At 48.6% G+C, this 15,054-nt stretch overlaps 1 protein-coding gene across 2 annotated transcripts in view; it reads left to right on the top strand.

Moving 5' to 3' along the window:
* rai14 (retinoic acid induced 14) overlaps nucleotides 1–15,054 on the top strand; it is a 110,897-nt gene that overhangs the window by 61,809 nt on the left and 34,034 nt on the right. For both annotated transcript variants that reach the window (XM_084325198.1, XM_084325199.1), the window contains exons 4-7: nucleotides 543–631; nucleotides 1,198–1,262; nucleotides 5,551–5,608; nucleotides 8,448–8,518. In XM_084325198.1, coding sequence (XP_084181324.1) covers nucleotides 543–631; nucleotides 1,198–1,262; nucleotides 5,551–5,608; nucleotides 8,448–8,518 — 283 coding nt within the window. The remainder of the gene's footprint in view (nucleotides 1–542; nucleotides 632–1,197; nucleotides 1,263–5,550; nucleotides 5,609–8,447; nucleotides 8,519–15,054) is intronic.

Raw genomic sequence — 15,054 nt, 5'->3', positions numbered from 1 at the left:
CGCAACGACCAGGAAGGGGATTGGGAATTGGCATAACGACTAACATTGGGAGGGGAGAAAAAACGGAAAAAGAAGGGGAAAAGATAATTCTAAAAAAAGAAGAAAAAAAAAGTTGTGTGACAGTGTAACGGAACACCTAACATAACGAATGACTGCTCCCAGAGAGTAATACGTAAACTGATATTATTAGTGTAACAAGGAACAAGGCATTCCATTCTGAAAAGTGATGGAATGGACACCGTCATTAAAGAAAAACGTTCATACAGACATACTGTGTGATAATGACCACACAGAGTGGTCATTTCAATGCCCTTATTAGGGTATGTTCTTTACTGAGACAGTAGGACGACTGAGAAGGAGACCGAGTCATGGAGTCTGGCGGCATTCGATCCTATGCCAGTAGGGCTACTTGTGGTTCCAGATGCAGTGGTCTACAGCAAACCACTGCAACCATCTCTGGGTATGTCTATTAAAATATATAAATAACATGTACTTATTGTTTTTATGACTTCTGTTGTTGTTGTTGTTGTTGTTGTGTGTAGTCTCCACGTAGCTGCCACGCGGGGTCAGACAGACTGCCTGTCCGTCATCCTGGCCCATGGAGCTGACCTGTCAGTCACAGACGCTGCCGGTATGTAGATACTGTTAAGCCTAGCGCTGTGTGTACGGTGTCATGCATTCATTACTTCCATTAAGACGTCATCAGACGTCAGCGAAGGTTGTGTTTTGAATAAGGAAAAGAAATACCTATTGATCCTTTCAGAGTTTGAACCCTGAGCTAAGAGTACAACATACCTACTGAGATCAGCCTTCTCTTCTTTGAGCCATCGTCATTACAGCTTAGCTGAGTTTGAACTAATCGGGCTGTCGAAAGATACTGTACGTAATCATAAAGATACTGTACGTAATACTGTACGTAATCATAAAGATACTGTACGTAATCATAAAACAAAGTTAGCATTTTTTATTCTGTGTAAAAGCTTGGCTAACCGCTCTCTATCTCTCTCTCTCACTCTCTCTTTCTCTCTCTCTCTCTCTCTCTCTCTCTCTCTCTCTCATCTCTCTCTCTCTCTCTCTCTCTCTCTCTCTCTCTCTCTCTCTCTCTCTCTCTCTCTCTCTCTCTCTCTCTCTCTCTCTCTCTCTCTCTCTCTCTCTCTCTCTCTCTCTCTCTCTCTCTCTCTCTCTCTCTCTCTTCAGGCTTCAGTGCTTTACACCTGGCTGCCAAAAACAACCACCCGGACTGTGTCAAGAAGCTGCTCCAGGTAGAGACAGCAGGACAGGAGACAGCAGGACAGGAGACAGGAGACAGGAGACAGCAGGACAGGAGACAGGAGACAGAAGACAGGAGACAGCAGGACAGGAGACAGGAGACAGAAGACAGCAGGACAGGAGACAGCAGGACAGAAGACAGGAGACAGAAGACAGCAGGACAGGAGACAGCAGGACAGGAGACAGGAGACAGCAGGACAGGAGACAGCAGGACAGGAGACAGGAGACAGGAGACAGCAGGACAGGAGACAGCAGGACAGGAGACATGAGGACAGGAGACAGGAGACAGGAGACAGCAGGACAGGAGACAGCAGGACAGGAGACAGGAGACAGCAGGACAGGAGACAGCAGGACAGGAGACATGAGACAGGAGACAGCAGGACAGGAGACAGGAGACAGCAGGACAGGAGACAGCAGGACAGGAGACAGGAGACAGCAGGACAGGAGACAGCAGGACAGGAGACAGCAGGACAGGAGACAGGAGACAGCAGGACAGGAGACAGCAGGACAGGAGACAGCAGGACAGGAGACAGCAGGACAGGAGACAGGAGACAGCAAGACAGGAGACAGGAGACAGCAGGACAGGAGACAGGAGACGGGAGACAGGAGACAGCAGGACAGGAGACAGGAGACGGGAGACAGCAGGACAGCAGGACAGGAGACAGGAGACGGGAGACAGGAGACAGCAGGACAGGAGACAGGAGACAGCAGGACAGGAGACAGGAGACAGGAGACAGCAGGACAGGAGACAGCAGGACAGGAGACAGCAGGACAGGAGACAGCAGGACAGGAGACAGGAGACAGGAGACAGGAGACAGGAGACAGCAGGACAGGAGACAGGAGACAGGAGACAGGAGGACAGGAGACAGGAGACAGCAGGACAGGAGACAGGAGACAGCAGGACAGGAGACAGGAGACAGCAGGACAGGAGACAGCAGGCCAGGAGACAGCAGGACAGGAGACAGCAGGACAGGAGACAGCAGGACAGGAGACAGCAGGACAGGAGACAGCAGGACAGGAGAGTGTGCCAAAGTGATTTACATTTTATTTCAGACTTTATATTTTTACAGTTAATCATCATCACTGTAAATGTGCCAATGTTAGCCAGAAGGCACATTTCCAACTGTTGCCCCTGGGCCAGGTGTTTAAATAGCCATTAAAAACAGGAAGCCATATAACAGCGTGCAAAAATTATAAGCCAATAAATGCAGAGTATACAAAACATGAATATAAAATAAGCCAAATTGGCACAGTAAGACACACACAAAGCAATTATGCATGTAGCCTGGGCCACTTCTAATCCAGGTCTTTATACGCAGCAGTGTTCCACAGAGGGTCTTAGGTTACGTGTGCTGGTTGCAGGCTTGGATGGGAGTGGAGTTATGTGCACATAAACACAATAAACACTATTAATATGTTGGGTCATGAGTGCAGGGAATCTATTTGTGGTGGACATTCTTTATCTATCTATCCATCCATCCATCCATCCATCCATCCATCCATCCATCCATCCATCCATCCATCCATCCATCCATCCATCCATCCATCCATCCATCCATCCATCCATCCATCCATCCATCCATCCATCCATCCATCCATCCATCCATCCATCTGTGGAATAATAGAATGATTCCCCAACTCTCTCATGTAAAGACATTCCCCTCCCCTGTATCTATCCTGTGTCCCCCCCCCCCCCTCCCCCATTTGACCTATCAAATGGGACCACCTCCCCCCCCTTTTAACTATATAGGGCTCCTCCCGATAACAATTCGGGTCTTTTACCTGGGTCATTTCAGCTGATCACCTGGGGCGAGAGCCTCAGCCATTCTCTCTATGTACTATATATATTTCTATCTGTTTGGTTAATAAACCTTGTTATTATCCAAACCTCGGTTGACTGAGAACATTCTTCTTCAGGATATCCACGAATATCCCACACATCCATCCATCCATCCATCCATCCATCCATCCATCCATCCATCCATCCATCCATCCATCCATCCATCCATCAATCCATCCATCCATCCATCCATCCATCCATCCATCCATCCATCCATCCATCCATCCATCCATCCATCCATCCATCCATCCATCCATCCATCCATCCATCCATCCATCCGTCTGCCTAACAAGTCTCTTTATGGGAAGCACAGAACAGCGCGGCTTATTCTGAATTGTAGGTGCATAGTTTTGATTTGAATTGTAGGTACATAGTTTTGATTTGAATTGTAGGTACATAGTTTTGATTTTGCAAGGTAAGATTAGTCATCCAGGGAAACATGTTTGAGTCTTAGTCCTGACGGTTACATAACTCACGATGGATCTTATCAAGGTACTTACACAAGTATTTACACAAGGTACAGTCAATGATAAATACCACAGTAATGGACCTATAGCGTCTTAGTGATGGTATATCATACTGGATGTAATCTTATGGGGCCATTTTAAGGTTAGTTTTATGGAAAATCTGAAGTTTTCATGATGTACTATTATACTGTGAAATCACAAGAAAAATTATAGGTGAGTGCTTCTCACAGGAAGAAAATGATTTACCTTAGGTAGGATTAGAAAGCCATCTATGTTTCTTTACCTTGCGTTGGATTGTAAAGCCCTCTGCCTTTCTTTACCTTGCGTTGGATTGTAAAGCCCTCTGCCTTTCTTTATCTTACTTTCGATTGTAAAGCCCTCTGCCTTTCTTTATCTTACTTTCGATTGTAAAGCCCTCTGCCTTTCTTTATCTTACTTTCGATTGTAAAGCCCTCTGCCTTTCTTTATCTTACGTTAGATTGTAAAGCCCTCTGCCTTTCTTTATCTTACGTTAGATTGTAAAGCCCTCTGCCTTTCTTTATCTTACGTTAGATTGTAAAGCCCTCTGCCTTTCTTTACCTTGCGTTGGATTGTAAAGCCCTCTGCCTTTCTTTATCTTACGTTAGATTGTAAAGCCCTCTGCCTTTCTTTATCTTACGTTAGATTTAAAGCCCTCTGCCTTTCTTTACATTACGTTAGATTGTAAAGCCCTCTGCCTTTCTTTATCTTACGTTAGATTGTAAAGCCCTCTGCCTTTCTTTACATTACATTAGATTGTAAAGCCCTCTGCCTTTCTTTACATTACATTAGATCGTTTAAATTCACTAATATCTTCTTCACTAGAAGTTAGTACATTGAGAGAGTGTGAGAGTGACTGTACCACTCTCCTCTTCTCTCTACCTACGGTATATACATAGTTATGGAATTATTGATTTAAATCATATGTAACATAAAACATATCTTTTATGTATTGGTCCCTGGCCAATTATGTATTAATGTTGGGGGTCCCTGGCCAATTATGTATTAATAATGGTCCTCGACATGAACAAGTCTGAGAACACCACTGGACTGGAGCAGGCGAGACACACAGTCGAGCGTGGGAAGGATTCTGTGCATGAAAGACCAGCATCATTGCCAATGGGTTATTATATTAGTTGAGGAAATCTATTTGTGGTGGGTGTGTTTGATATGGTGGTGGGAAGCTACAAATAGATGTATGCTTGGGTTACACTGTACTGTCAAATCTATAATGTAGAAGATCCACAGCACAACGTGTGCTAATGTGCTTCAGATCAGGAGGAGTGTGTTGAGTTTCCTGATGTATTGTGGTGAGAGGCTGCTGAATAATAGCCTCGTTATTCTATGTGATCTTTTAAATCAATCTGCTCTGTGGCTTCATTCATTCAGCCTGCTGATTCTCTGGTCTATCCTCCCACGCACGCACGCACACACACACACACACACACACACACACACACACACACACACACACACACACACACACACACACACACACACACACACACACACACACACACACACACACACACACACACACACACACACACACACACACACACACACACACACACACACACACACACACACACACACACACACACACACACACACACACACACACACACACACACACACACACACACACACACACACACACACAGAGCTCCTGCTCTTATCCTCTGACCTAACTAACTCATGACAGTCAGCAGCATCCTGACCACACACAGTTCACTGATCCCCCCCCCCCCCCCCCCCCACACACACACACACATTTTATGAAAGTTCACTAGCTGTCATGCAAACTGGCTAAACGTAGCATACATTTAGCATGTATGCTAAATTACTTTTGATAACTACTGTATCTAAGATGGACTGATGAATGGATTGATTCAGTAACATACTGTATCTCCTACATGCCTGACCCTCCTAGGTCTTTGTGTTTCCCCCACGCAGAGTAAGTGTGCAGTGGACATCGTGGACGGCTCGGGGAAGACCGCTCTGCACCACGCTGGTGAGACATTACAACATCCACAAGAAGAGTATTTGTTTATGTAGGCCCGGAAAAAGACACTGCAAACTCAAAGACAAACAAGCGCGCCCCCGACGGGGTCCTGTGAAATAATCTGAGCGCTTGATTAAAAAGGCTTCGGAGTAAAGCTTACATGGAAATGTTTTATTTTTTTTTAAACTACACCATGGGCCTGTGTTCGGTGGGAAGCATGTGATGCAGAGATGTTGTATTAGTCTCACGTGGAGTTTGGTTGGTTTTACACAGGAGGTGTAGGTGGATTAGACCTCACATGGCTGCCTTCGCAGTGTGTGTGTGTGTGTGTGTGTGTGTGTGTGTGTGTGTGTATAGGTGTGTGTGTGTGTGTGCGTGTAGGTGTGCGTGTGTGTGTGTGTGTGTGTAGGTGTGCATGTAGGTGTGCGTGTAGGTGTGCATGTAGGTGTGCATGTAGGTGTGCGTGTAGGTGTGCGTGTAGGTGTGCCGTGCGTGTGTGTGTGTGTGTGTGTGTGTGTGTGTGTGTGTGTGTGTGTGTGTGTGTAGGTGTGCGTGTAGGTGTGCGTGTGTGTGTAGGTGTGCATGTAGGTGTGCGTGTGTGTGCGTGTGTGTGTGTGTGTGCATGAGAGAGAGAGTGAATAAGTGAATGTAATCAATATGTAGGAGGTAGACTGCTCCAGATAAAATCCTATACTATAGAGGCCTGTCAGGAGCCACATTACTGAGTGGTAGCCTATCAGCCGACCTTTTAACACCGCTGTGCCGTGAGAAGGCTCGTCAACCAAGAAAAAAACTGTGAGAATAACTACAACGTGGCTTTTTGATTGGCCGAGATTTTGACCCAGTTAGCCCCAATCAAGCGTGACCTTTAAGCAGCTGGGGTGAACATCCTATACCAATTATTTTCTCATTTTTCTTTGACCTTGAAAACTGGACTAGCATAACAACGTCTGCAGTAGCCCAACGGTGAGAGAAGCAGACATGGAACTAGGTTTTTGGTTTGAATCCACAGACCGGCTGCTAAAATCGGTGTGAGGGAAATAAATTAGCAACGCTTTATTTTTTTTTATTTTTTTTATTTAACCATTATTTATCCAGGCAAGCAATTAAGAACAAATTCTTATATACAAAAGCAGCCTGTCCATTCAAGTGTAGCTGACCACAGCACCCAGGCAGCCATCAGGTTCCAATGTACTGTGTGTGAATTAGTGTGAAGCGGGGCCTTGCTGAAGAGGAGAAAGTGTGCTCAGTCAAGCTTCCTTGAATCAGGGCTCATAAGATAAGATAAGATACGATGGATCTTTCTTTATCCCCATGGGGAGATCTGGGTGTCTTTGTGTGGTGTCTTCCCAATGCGTAACTTGACTTAATAGAATGTCATTGACTGCCACCCAAAAGTGCCCCACAACGGACATCCGAGTACGGTACATAGCGTACTCCCGGTGACAGAATAGGTCATGTAGCGACAGGCATTCAGTACCAAGTCAGTGAGATGTTACTGTTGATGAAATCGGAGATGGAGAGAGAGGTGGCCCACAATGCTCCCTCCCTCTGCAGACGAGAGAAAGAGAAGGATGTTTATTCAACTCGCCGTTGCAGCGGTGTTAGTTGTCTTGCAGGCCCGCAGACAATGTATCTTCACACAAGCCGGTCAGAAAGGCGAGCAGGACTGCACTGCGCAGTCTTTTCAGTATAAGGGAGGTTTAACCGCATGCGTTATCTGTAGATGATCGGGAGAAATTCAAACAACTCTGAACCTTTCTTCCTCTCGATTCTTAAAGGAACACGGCAACTTTTTGGGAAATAAGCTTATTTGCCATCTTCCCTGGAGTTAGACAAGCAGATACATACCCTTTTCTTCTCTGTGCATGCATTAGGCTTAGGGAACAGCCGCACCGGTAGCCTATCTTAGCGTCATTCACTGGAAGTAGGTGTGCCAGTGTAGCCGTAGTCGTATTTGTAGTGTATTTCGTGACTGTTGGGAACTAGGCTACACTGGCACACCTACTTCCAGTGAATTAACTAAGCCTAATGCATGCACAGAGAAGAAAAGGGTATGTATCTGCTTGTCTAACTCCAGGGTAGATGGCAAATAAGCTCATTTCAAAAGAAATTGGCGTGTTCCTTTAAATGTTAATACCTTCCGGCCAAATCTCTCTTCGTCGTTTTGGGGGGGGGGGAATAACGATGACATTGAAAGTGAACTAAACTCAACTCTGCTGTTAAGTTCTGATTCTTTCACTTCCAAAGTGTTGTATCCCTGATTATCATCCTGATTATCATCCTGATTATGACCCTAATGTGACTGGACGTGGGCTGGGCGATACGGCCTCTAAATGATATCACGATATTTTTTGGCTCTATCACGATACACAATATATATCGCAATATTTTGACATTTCCTCTAAAGCACTTAAAAAGGCTTGATTTAACCCTTTGATGGATACGTTCACGCAAATATGATGATCATAATAGTCCCTGCAACATATGTCTGCATTAAACCATGAAGATGCTTTCAAAAATAATTTAATGAAAATGTTCTAAAAACTTCAAAGAGTAGTCTACTGACACACTAATACAGAAGAAAATGTATTAACATCTAAGACAATGTATATAAAAACTCTTGGGTGCTTAAGACTTTTGCACAGTAGGCCTACTGTGTTTTCTATCCACTTTAGCCAAAAATACACACATACTGTATATACTGTATGGATGAGGGTTTGTGCAAAACATCACGATGTCCATGATACGTTTAAAAAGTGTATCGTTAATGAACTGTACCCGATATTGATTTAATATCGTCATATTGCCCACCCCTAACGTGTGTTGTGTTGTATGTGTTCCTCAGCTGCCAATGGGAACGTGCAGACTGTCAACCTCCTGTGTGAGAGCAAGAGCCCTGTCAACCTGAAGGACACTGTATGTACTATTACACACTGTATATTACATACCTTCAGCATTACACACTGTACACTACATACCTTCAGCATTACACACAGTATATTACATACCTTCAGTATTACACACAGTATATTACATACCTTCAGCATTACACACAGTATATTACATACCTTCAGCATTACACACAGTATATTACATACCTTCAGTATTACACACTGTATACTACATGTATACCTTCAGCATTACACACAGTATATTACATACCTTCAGTATTACACACTGTATATTACATACCTTCAGCATTACACACTGTAACTGAGGGGTACAATTCCCTGACTGTATTAATCAAGTATGGTATCATTAAACCACTACCGTCTTATGTACATTACTGGCCATACCGTACACAGGTATATCAGATGAGAACTCCTCCACAATGAAACGGTTTCCACACAAGTACTCGTTTAGAATATTTATTACAGCAAATATTATATTACATTACTTAGATGCGCTTATAAGGCAAGAAATGTGCGTAAGCAAATCAATAATGAATATTAAGAATTATATCTATGGTACTCTGGGAAGGGGGTGTACTACCGGTTGTAAGCCAGCGGGGGGAGGCAATGCTCTATGCAAAGTCAATGGTTCCACAGGGAGCTTCAATAGGCACCTGGAGACGGTATATTGCTCCCTGGCTCAGCGGGGAAAGGCAGCTGTACTCCCAGTGTGCGCGCCGCACAGGTGAAGCCGTGGAGTCTCTCCTTGAGACGGGCTCGAATGATGTCCTCACGGTAGATCCCACACAGCAGCGGGGTAGACGGTTCTCTGCTCCAGCAGCCACAGTCAAAGCAATGAAAAATAATAATAGTAATCCTGCCGGAAAGTGGCTCTACTGGCGCCAGGGAGATCCTCCGGTGCGCGGTGGTCCACGGTTGAACTTGACGTTACTATCCTATTAGCACGCGGCAATAAGTGCTCTATGTAGACACACAATTACCGACTTCACGTGGTCTTTGACTCGTAATGAAGGCTTACTAGTAAATAGCGAACGATACGTTGAACAAACGTAGTAGGATAACACGACTCTATTTGAGGCAATACGAGCCCTACTCTACCGCACGTTGCATAGTGGGTGAGACGTCACTTGGGTAACTGAACAAGACTGAACTTCAACTCGAACTGAAAGGGGGCGAACTGAAAAGGAAGTTCTGTATTCGCCGCGCCATATTTATATGTACGGGGGATAAACGAGTGCCAGCCTGCTCACTGTCTCGTAGCCCTGGGCAGAAGCGGGCATGTTGAGACAAGTCCTGTCGGTAGCTTTCAAGTCGGCTCTAGGGGTAAGTCACTGGCGCCTGGTGGGCGCTGCCCAATAGGAGAACGAACTATTATGGGCTATAGTAGGCTAAAGGGATATTCCGTGTATATGTACAAGGAATACACAAGGGATATCAAACGACATACAAATACTATTCAATATATATCCATAAATAAATATATATATTCGGTTTAATCTGACCCTTTGTAACAGCCGCCCCCTAATTAGTCCCACCTAATTAGCTAAGCAGAGACAGATTAACCGCACTGTCCACTACTCAATGTCCGTTGTGAGGGTAGGCAGGTCACAAAGTCAGGGGTCATGGTCGTCATTAAGCGAGTCGGGGAGCCTTGGCGACTCTATCAGCCTCGCCACGGGTCGGTTGTAGGTCCGCCCTTGGCCGAGCACTTCTGCCACTCTGACCTTTCCGTCGGCACCAGTGGTCACTTTGCTTACGCGGCCGGCCGGCCACGCAGCTCGGGGTAGTGACTGGTCTATGGTCATGACGACTAGACGGGATGAAGGGGGGCTTAGGAGGAAGCGGGCCTGAGACTGCTTTGATCTGTGCTTGGCTGTGCCTCCTCCGTCTGTTTCTCTTGTTTGCTCTGTACCCCATCTGAGGGGGGGCCGGTCCCGGCCGCCCCGTCAAGGAGTCGCTTGGGGTGCTGGGTTCGATGTCAGCTACGTCTGGAGCGCAGCTGAGGGGGGTGGGGTTCCGAACTCCCTCTGGTGCCCACGGTTCTCTCACGGGCCTCTCGCTTAATGTCAATAGCCTCTGCTGTACGGGGGAGAGGCCGGTGTCGCTCGCCTCTGTGTGTAGGCAGCGTGTAGACGTGGGTTGACTGTCAAGTCCGTAGAGGGGGCCCTGGAGCGTCCATCCCAGTCGGGTCTGAACCGCGACTGGGCATCCTTTGGGTCCGACGTGGGCCGCCTCAATTGGGAGAATGAGGTCCGCGTGGTCGGAGCCGATGAGCAGGGTCGGTGTGGCGCCGTCGATAAGCGGTATAGGTAGTTGACGTAGGTGCACATACTTAGCCATCAGCTGTGGGATGGGGTAGGTGTACTGAGACAGGCCTATGTCGTGGCTAGTGAAGACGTTAGTTATACTATACTGCTTCTCGGGCTGGTCCACCGCTGCTATCTTGAAGGAGACCCTTTCACCCTTTATGGTCTTCTGGTCCCTTCTGATGGTGCGTATGGTCATGGTATCTTTGACACCCCGCAGGCCCAACTGGGCTGCTGCGGAAGCGAGGAGGAGAGTCTTTTCAGACCCATCGTCCAGGACGGCGTAAGTGTCCAGGACCTTGTCCTCGTAGCTCAGGAGCACTCTGACCACTTTGAGGAGCACACGGGGGGTCCCGCTATGCTGGTCAATGTGGAGCACTCCTGTTGGTTGGTTGCCTTGGACCTTCTGGTGGGCTCCGCACCGTGCTGCGCGGTAAGCGGCGCCCACCTGGGCCGCCCCTGCGTGGTAAGCGGCGCCCGCCTGGGCCGCCTCACGCCACTGGTTCACTTGGACGGGGTTCAGTGTCTTATATTCGGCGCACTGTGCCAGCCAGTGTCCGCCATCGCAGTAGGTACAGTAGGGAGCGGTCTGGTGGCTCTTCGGTACTGGTGCCACCGCCTCGGCATGGTACATCACCGCGACGGGCCCACTCTGTTGTCCTGGCTGACGCCTGTTGATGTCATGCAGGACCTCCAAGTGGGTGCCACCGCACCTGCTGCACTTCTTTTTCAATCGGCACTCAGCTGCTAGGTGGCTGCGCGCGCAGCGGAAGCAGCGGCGGTGGTCCTTGGTCCACTGACTCACCTCGTCCGTGGTCAGCTTCCCGAAAGTGTCGCATTGGTACAGCCGATGTTCTCCCTCACAGTACTGGCACTCAATCTTCCACTGGTCCTCTTTCGTCGAAGGGGTGTTGTGGTTCCTGTGCTGCGGTACTGATTCGGCTTGGTGCATAACGGTCACCAACCGGCGGTTATCCGTTTGTCCCCGAGGTCCGAGTCTTGGGCTTGGTCCACTCCATACGAACGTGTCGAGTCGTAGGCTACTGACCTCCCTGGCGAGGAACTCAGATAGGTCTAGGAGGGATGCCTCTGGACCGTTGGGATCGCGGTAGTCTCTCTGCCGCCTGAAGCGCTCTTGTCGGGCGGGAGGGAGCTTCTCTAATATCCTCTCTACGTTAGAGTTAGCGTACAGTTCGTAGATACCCTTTTCCTTTTGGGACCCCAGCATCCCTACCAGGGACTGTACCTTGATAGACAGGTCATTTAGCGCTCTGTTGTCTCTGGCTGGGGGGAGACGGTCAATGTCTCTTATCTCCTGTATCACATAGTCCCATACGCGTCCATAACGTTGGTCGAGTGCTGCTAGAGCCGCTGTGTATGGGGTAGTAGAGTTGGCATAGGCCAGCGCTATATTGTGCGCTCGGGGCACCTTGAGGTGCTTCAATAGGGTAGCATACTTGTGGCGTTCATCAGCTACATCAACCATCATTGTCTCTAAGCACATCCGTAGCTCCGTGTACTGTGCTCGGTTCTCATGGGTGAAGTCTGGAAACGTCGGTGTGCCAAGGTACGATGCCATGGATGACTGGCACATCGGTGAGCGTTGGGGAAGAGGCCTCCTAGGCGAGTCTCCCCGTGCGTGTCGTCTTGGGCTGGTACTTGGTGGGTACCGAAGGTCTGGTACCCAGGTGCTGTCCCTCGGGGCTGACGGTGCGTCAAACTCACCCGTGAGTTGAGTCGGGGGTTTGTAGCGCAGGGCCTCGGGCTGACTTCTGGGCTGTACTGGGCCTCCTGGGCCAGAGTACGTTGCTGCTGGTCGGCTTGACATTCCTCCTCTTCCTCCTCCTCTCCCTCTGCTAGGACCTGGAGTCTTCTGTTCAGTCTCTCGGCGTGGTCCGGTTCTTCCCGGTTGCTGGGTCTCGTATGGACCGGCCGGGGAGGGGGTTCGGAGACGTGGACAGGATCCTCCTGTTGGCGGGGTCCCGGGTCGCTTCGTCGGGTAGGGGAATGTGTCCTAGACCCATGTCTTGACGATCTCTGAGAGCTCCGTGTGGAGTGAGGGGGTGTCGCCATGGCAACCAGTTTGTCCATCAGCTCCGCCTGCAGCCGGTCGTGCTCTGCCTCGCGCTGGGCATGGGCTGCGTCGCGCGCTGCTTCGCGCTGGGCATTGGCGACGTCGCGCTGCGCATTGGCGCTGGCCTGGGCGGCGTCGCGCTGTGCGTTGGCGGCGTCGCGCTGGGCATTTGCGACGCCGCGCTGTGCATTGGCGGCGGCGTGCTGTGCATTGGCGGCGGCGTGCTGTGCATCGGCGCGGCTTCTCTCAATGTTCTCTTCTGTCTGGAGGCGTCTGGTCTCCAGTCTTATGCGGTCGTCTTCACTACTTTGTTGCGCCTGGAAGCGCTCTCGCTCGCCTGCAAAATGTTCGCGCTCGCGCGTCTGTTGCGCTTGAAGTCGATCGCGTTCGGTGGAGGCTGCCAGAATGGCGATGAGTGCTTGCGCCAGCATCTTGTCCGCCGCGCTGGGGGAAGACGCCGTTCGGGGCGATCGGCTCCCGGCAGTACTTGTTGGAGACCCGTTCTCCTGTTGCGTACCGAGGAGATCCATCTCCTGGGTGCGCGTCTCTTCTTGTGGTGGGTCGGGTTCCATCCCGGGAGGGCTTTCTTTATCCTGGAGCGCTCCGGGGACTACCTCGTCGGCGTTGTCTGGGGATAAAGTCCTGTCAGTTCCCTCCTGGTCCCCACCGTGAGTTTGGTCAGTTACATTAGAACCCACTAGGGCCTCTGTTGGCGGGGTAGCCTGGTTGATAGGGTCGGACATAATTTTACTATCCGCTTTAGTTATTTTATCCGTATTTAAGTTCCCTCTAAAGCTAGGTATTGGACTGACAGCGTATGCCTCTAGATAGGGAGGTGGCTGCCGTCTGCGCTGCGGGCGATCTAGCTTAGGAGAACCGTTTGTGGAGTGTTCGTCATCGGCCATGTCAATATTAATATTATATTAATATTACGCTAATTATTCTCCGGCTCGAAGGACCAATTGTAACTGAGGGGTACAATTCCCTGACTGTATTAATCAAGTATGGTATCATTAAACCACTACCGTCTTATGTACATTACTGGCCATACCGTACACAGGTATATCAGATGAGAACTCCTCCACAATGAAACGGTTTCCACACAAGTACTTGTTTAGAATATTTATTACAGCAAATATTATATTACATTACTTAGATGCGCTTATAAGGCAAGAAATGTGCGTAAGCAAATCAATAATGAATATTAAGAATTATATCTATGGTACTCTGGGAAGGGGGTGTACTATCGGTTGTAAGCCAGCAGGGGGAGGCAATGCTCTATGCAAAGTCAATGGTTCCACAGGGAGCTTCAATAGGCACCTGGAGACGGTATATTGCTCCCTGGCTCAGCGGGGAAAGGCAGCTGTACTCCCAGTGTGCGCGCCGCACAGGTGAAGCCGTGGAGTCTCTCCTTGAGACGGGCTCGAATGATGTCCTCACGGTAGATCCCACACAGCAGCGGGGTAGACGGTTCTCTGCTCCAGCAGCCACAGTCAAAGCAATGAAGAATAATAATAGTAATCCTGCCGGAAAGTGGCTCTACTGGCGCCGGGGAGATCCTCCGGTGCGCGGTGGTCCACGGTTGAACTTGACGTTACTATCCTATTAGCACGCGGCAATAAGTGCTCTATGTAGACACACAATTACCCACTTCACGTGGTCTTTGACTCGTAATGAAGGCTTACTAGTAAATAGCGAACGATACGTTGAACAAACGTAGTAGGATAACACGACTCTATTTGAGGCAATACGAGCCCTACTCTACCGCACGTTGCATAGTGGGTGAGACGTCACTTGGGTAACTGAACAAGACTGAACTTCAACTCGAACTGAAAGGGGGCGAACTGAAAAGGAAGTTCTGTATTCGCCGCGCCATATTTATATGTACGGGGGATAAACGAGTGCCAGCCTGCTCACTGTCTCGTAGCCCTGGGCAGAAGCGGGCATGTTGAGACAAGTCCTGTCGGTAGCTTTCAAGTCGGCTCTAGGGGTAAGTCACTGGCGCCTGGTGGGCGCTGCCCAATAGGAGAACGAACTATTATGGGCTATAGTAGGCTAAAGGGATATTCCGTGTATATGTACAAGGAATACACAAGGGATATCAAACGACATACAAATACTATTCAATATATATCCATAAATAAATATATATATTCGGTT

This window comes from Notolepis coatsorum (genome assembly GCF_963971535.1).
Source record: "Notolepis coatsorum genome assembly, chromosome: 11".
Taxonomy (NCBI): domain Eukaryota; kingdom Metazoa; phylum Chordata; class Actinopteri; order Aulopiformes; family Paralepididae; genus Notolepis; species Notolepis coatsorum.
The sequence above is the reverse complement of the archived record's forward strand: the minus strand, read 5'-3'. Positions and strand labels throughout refer to the sequence as shown.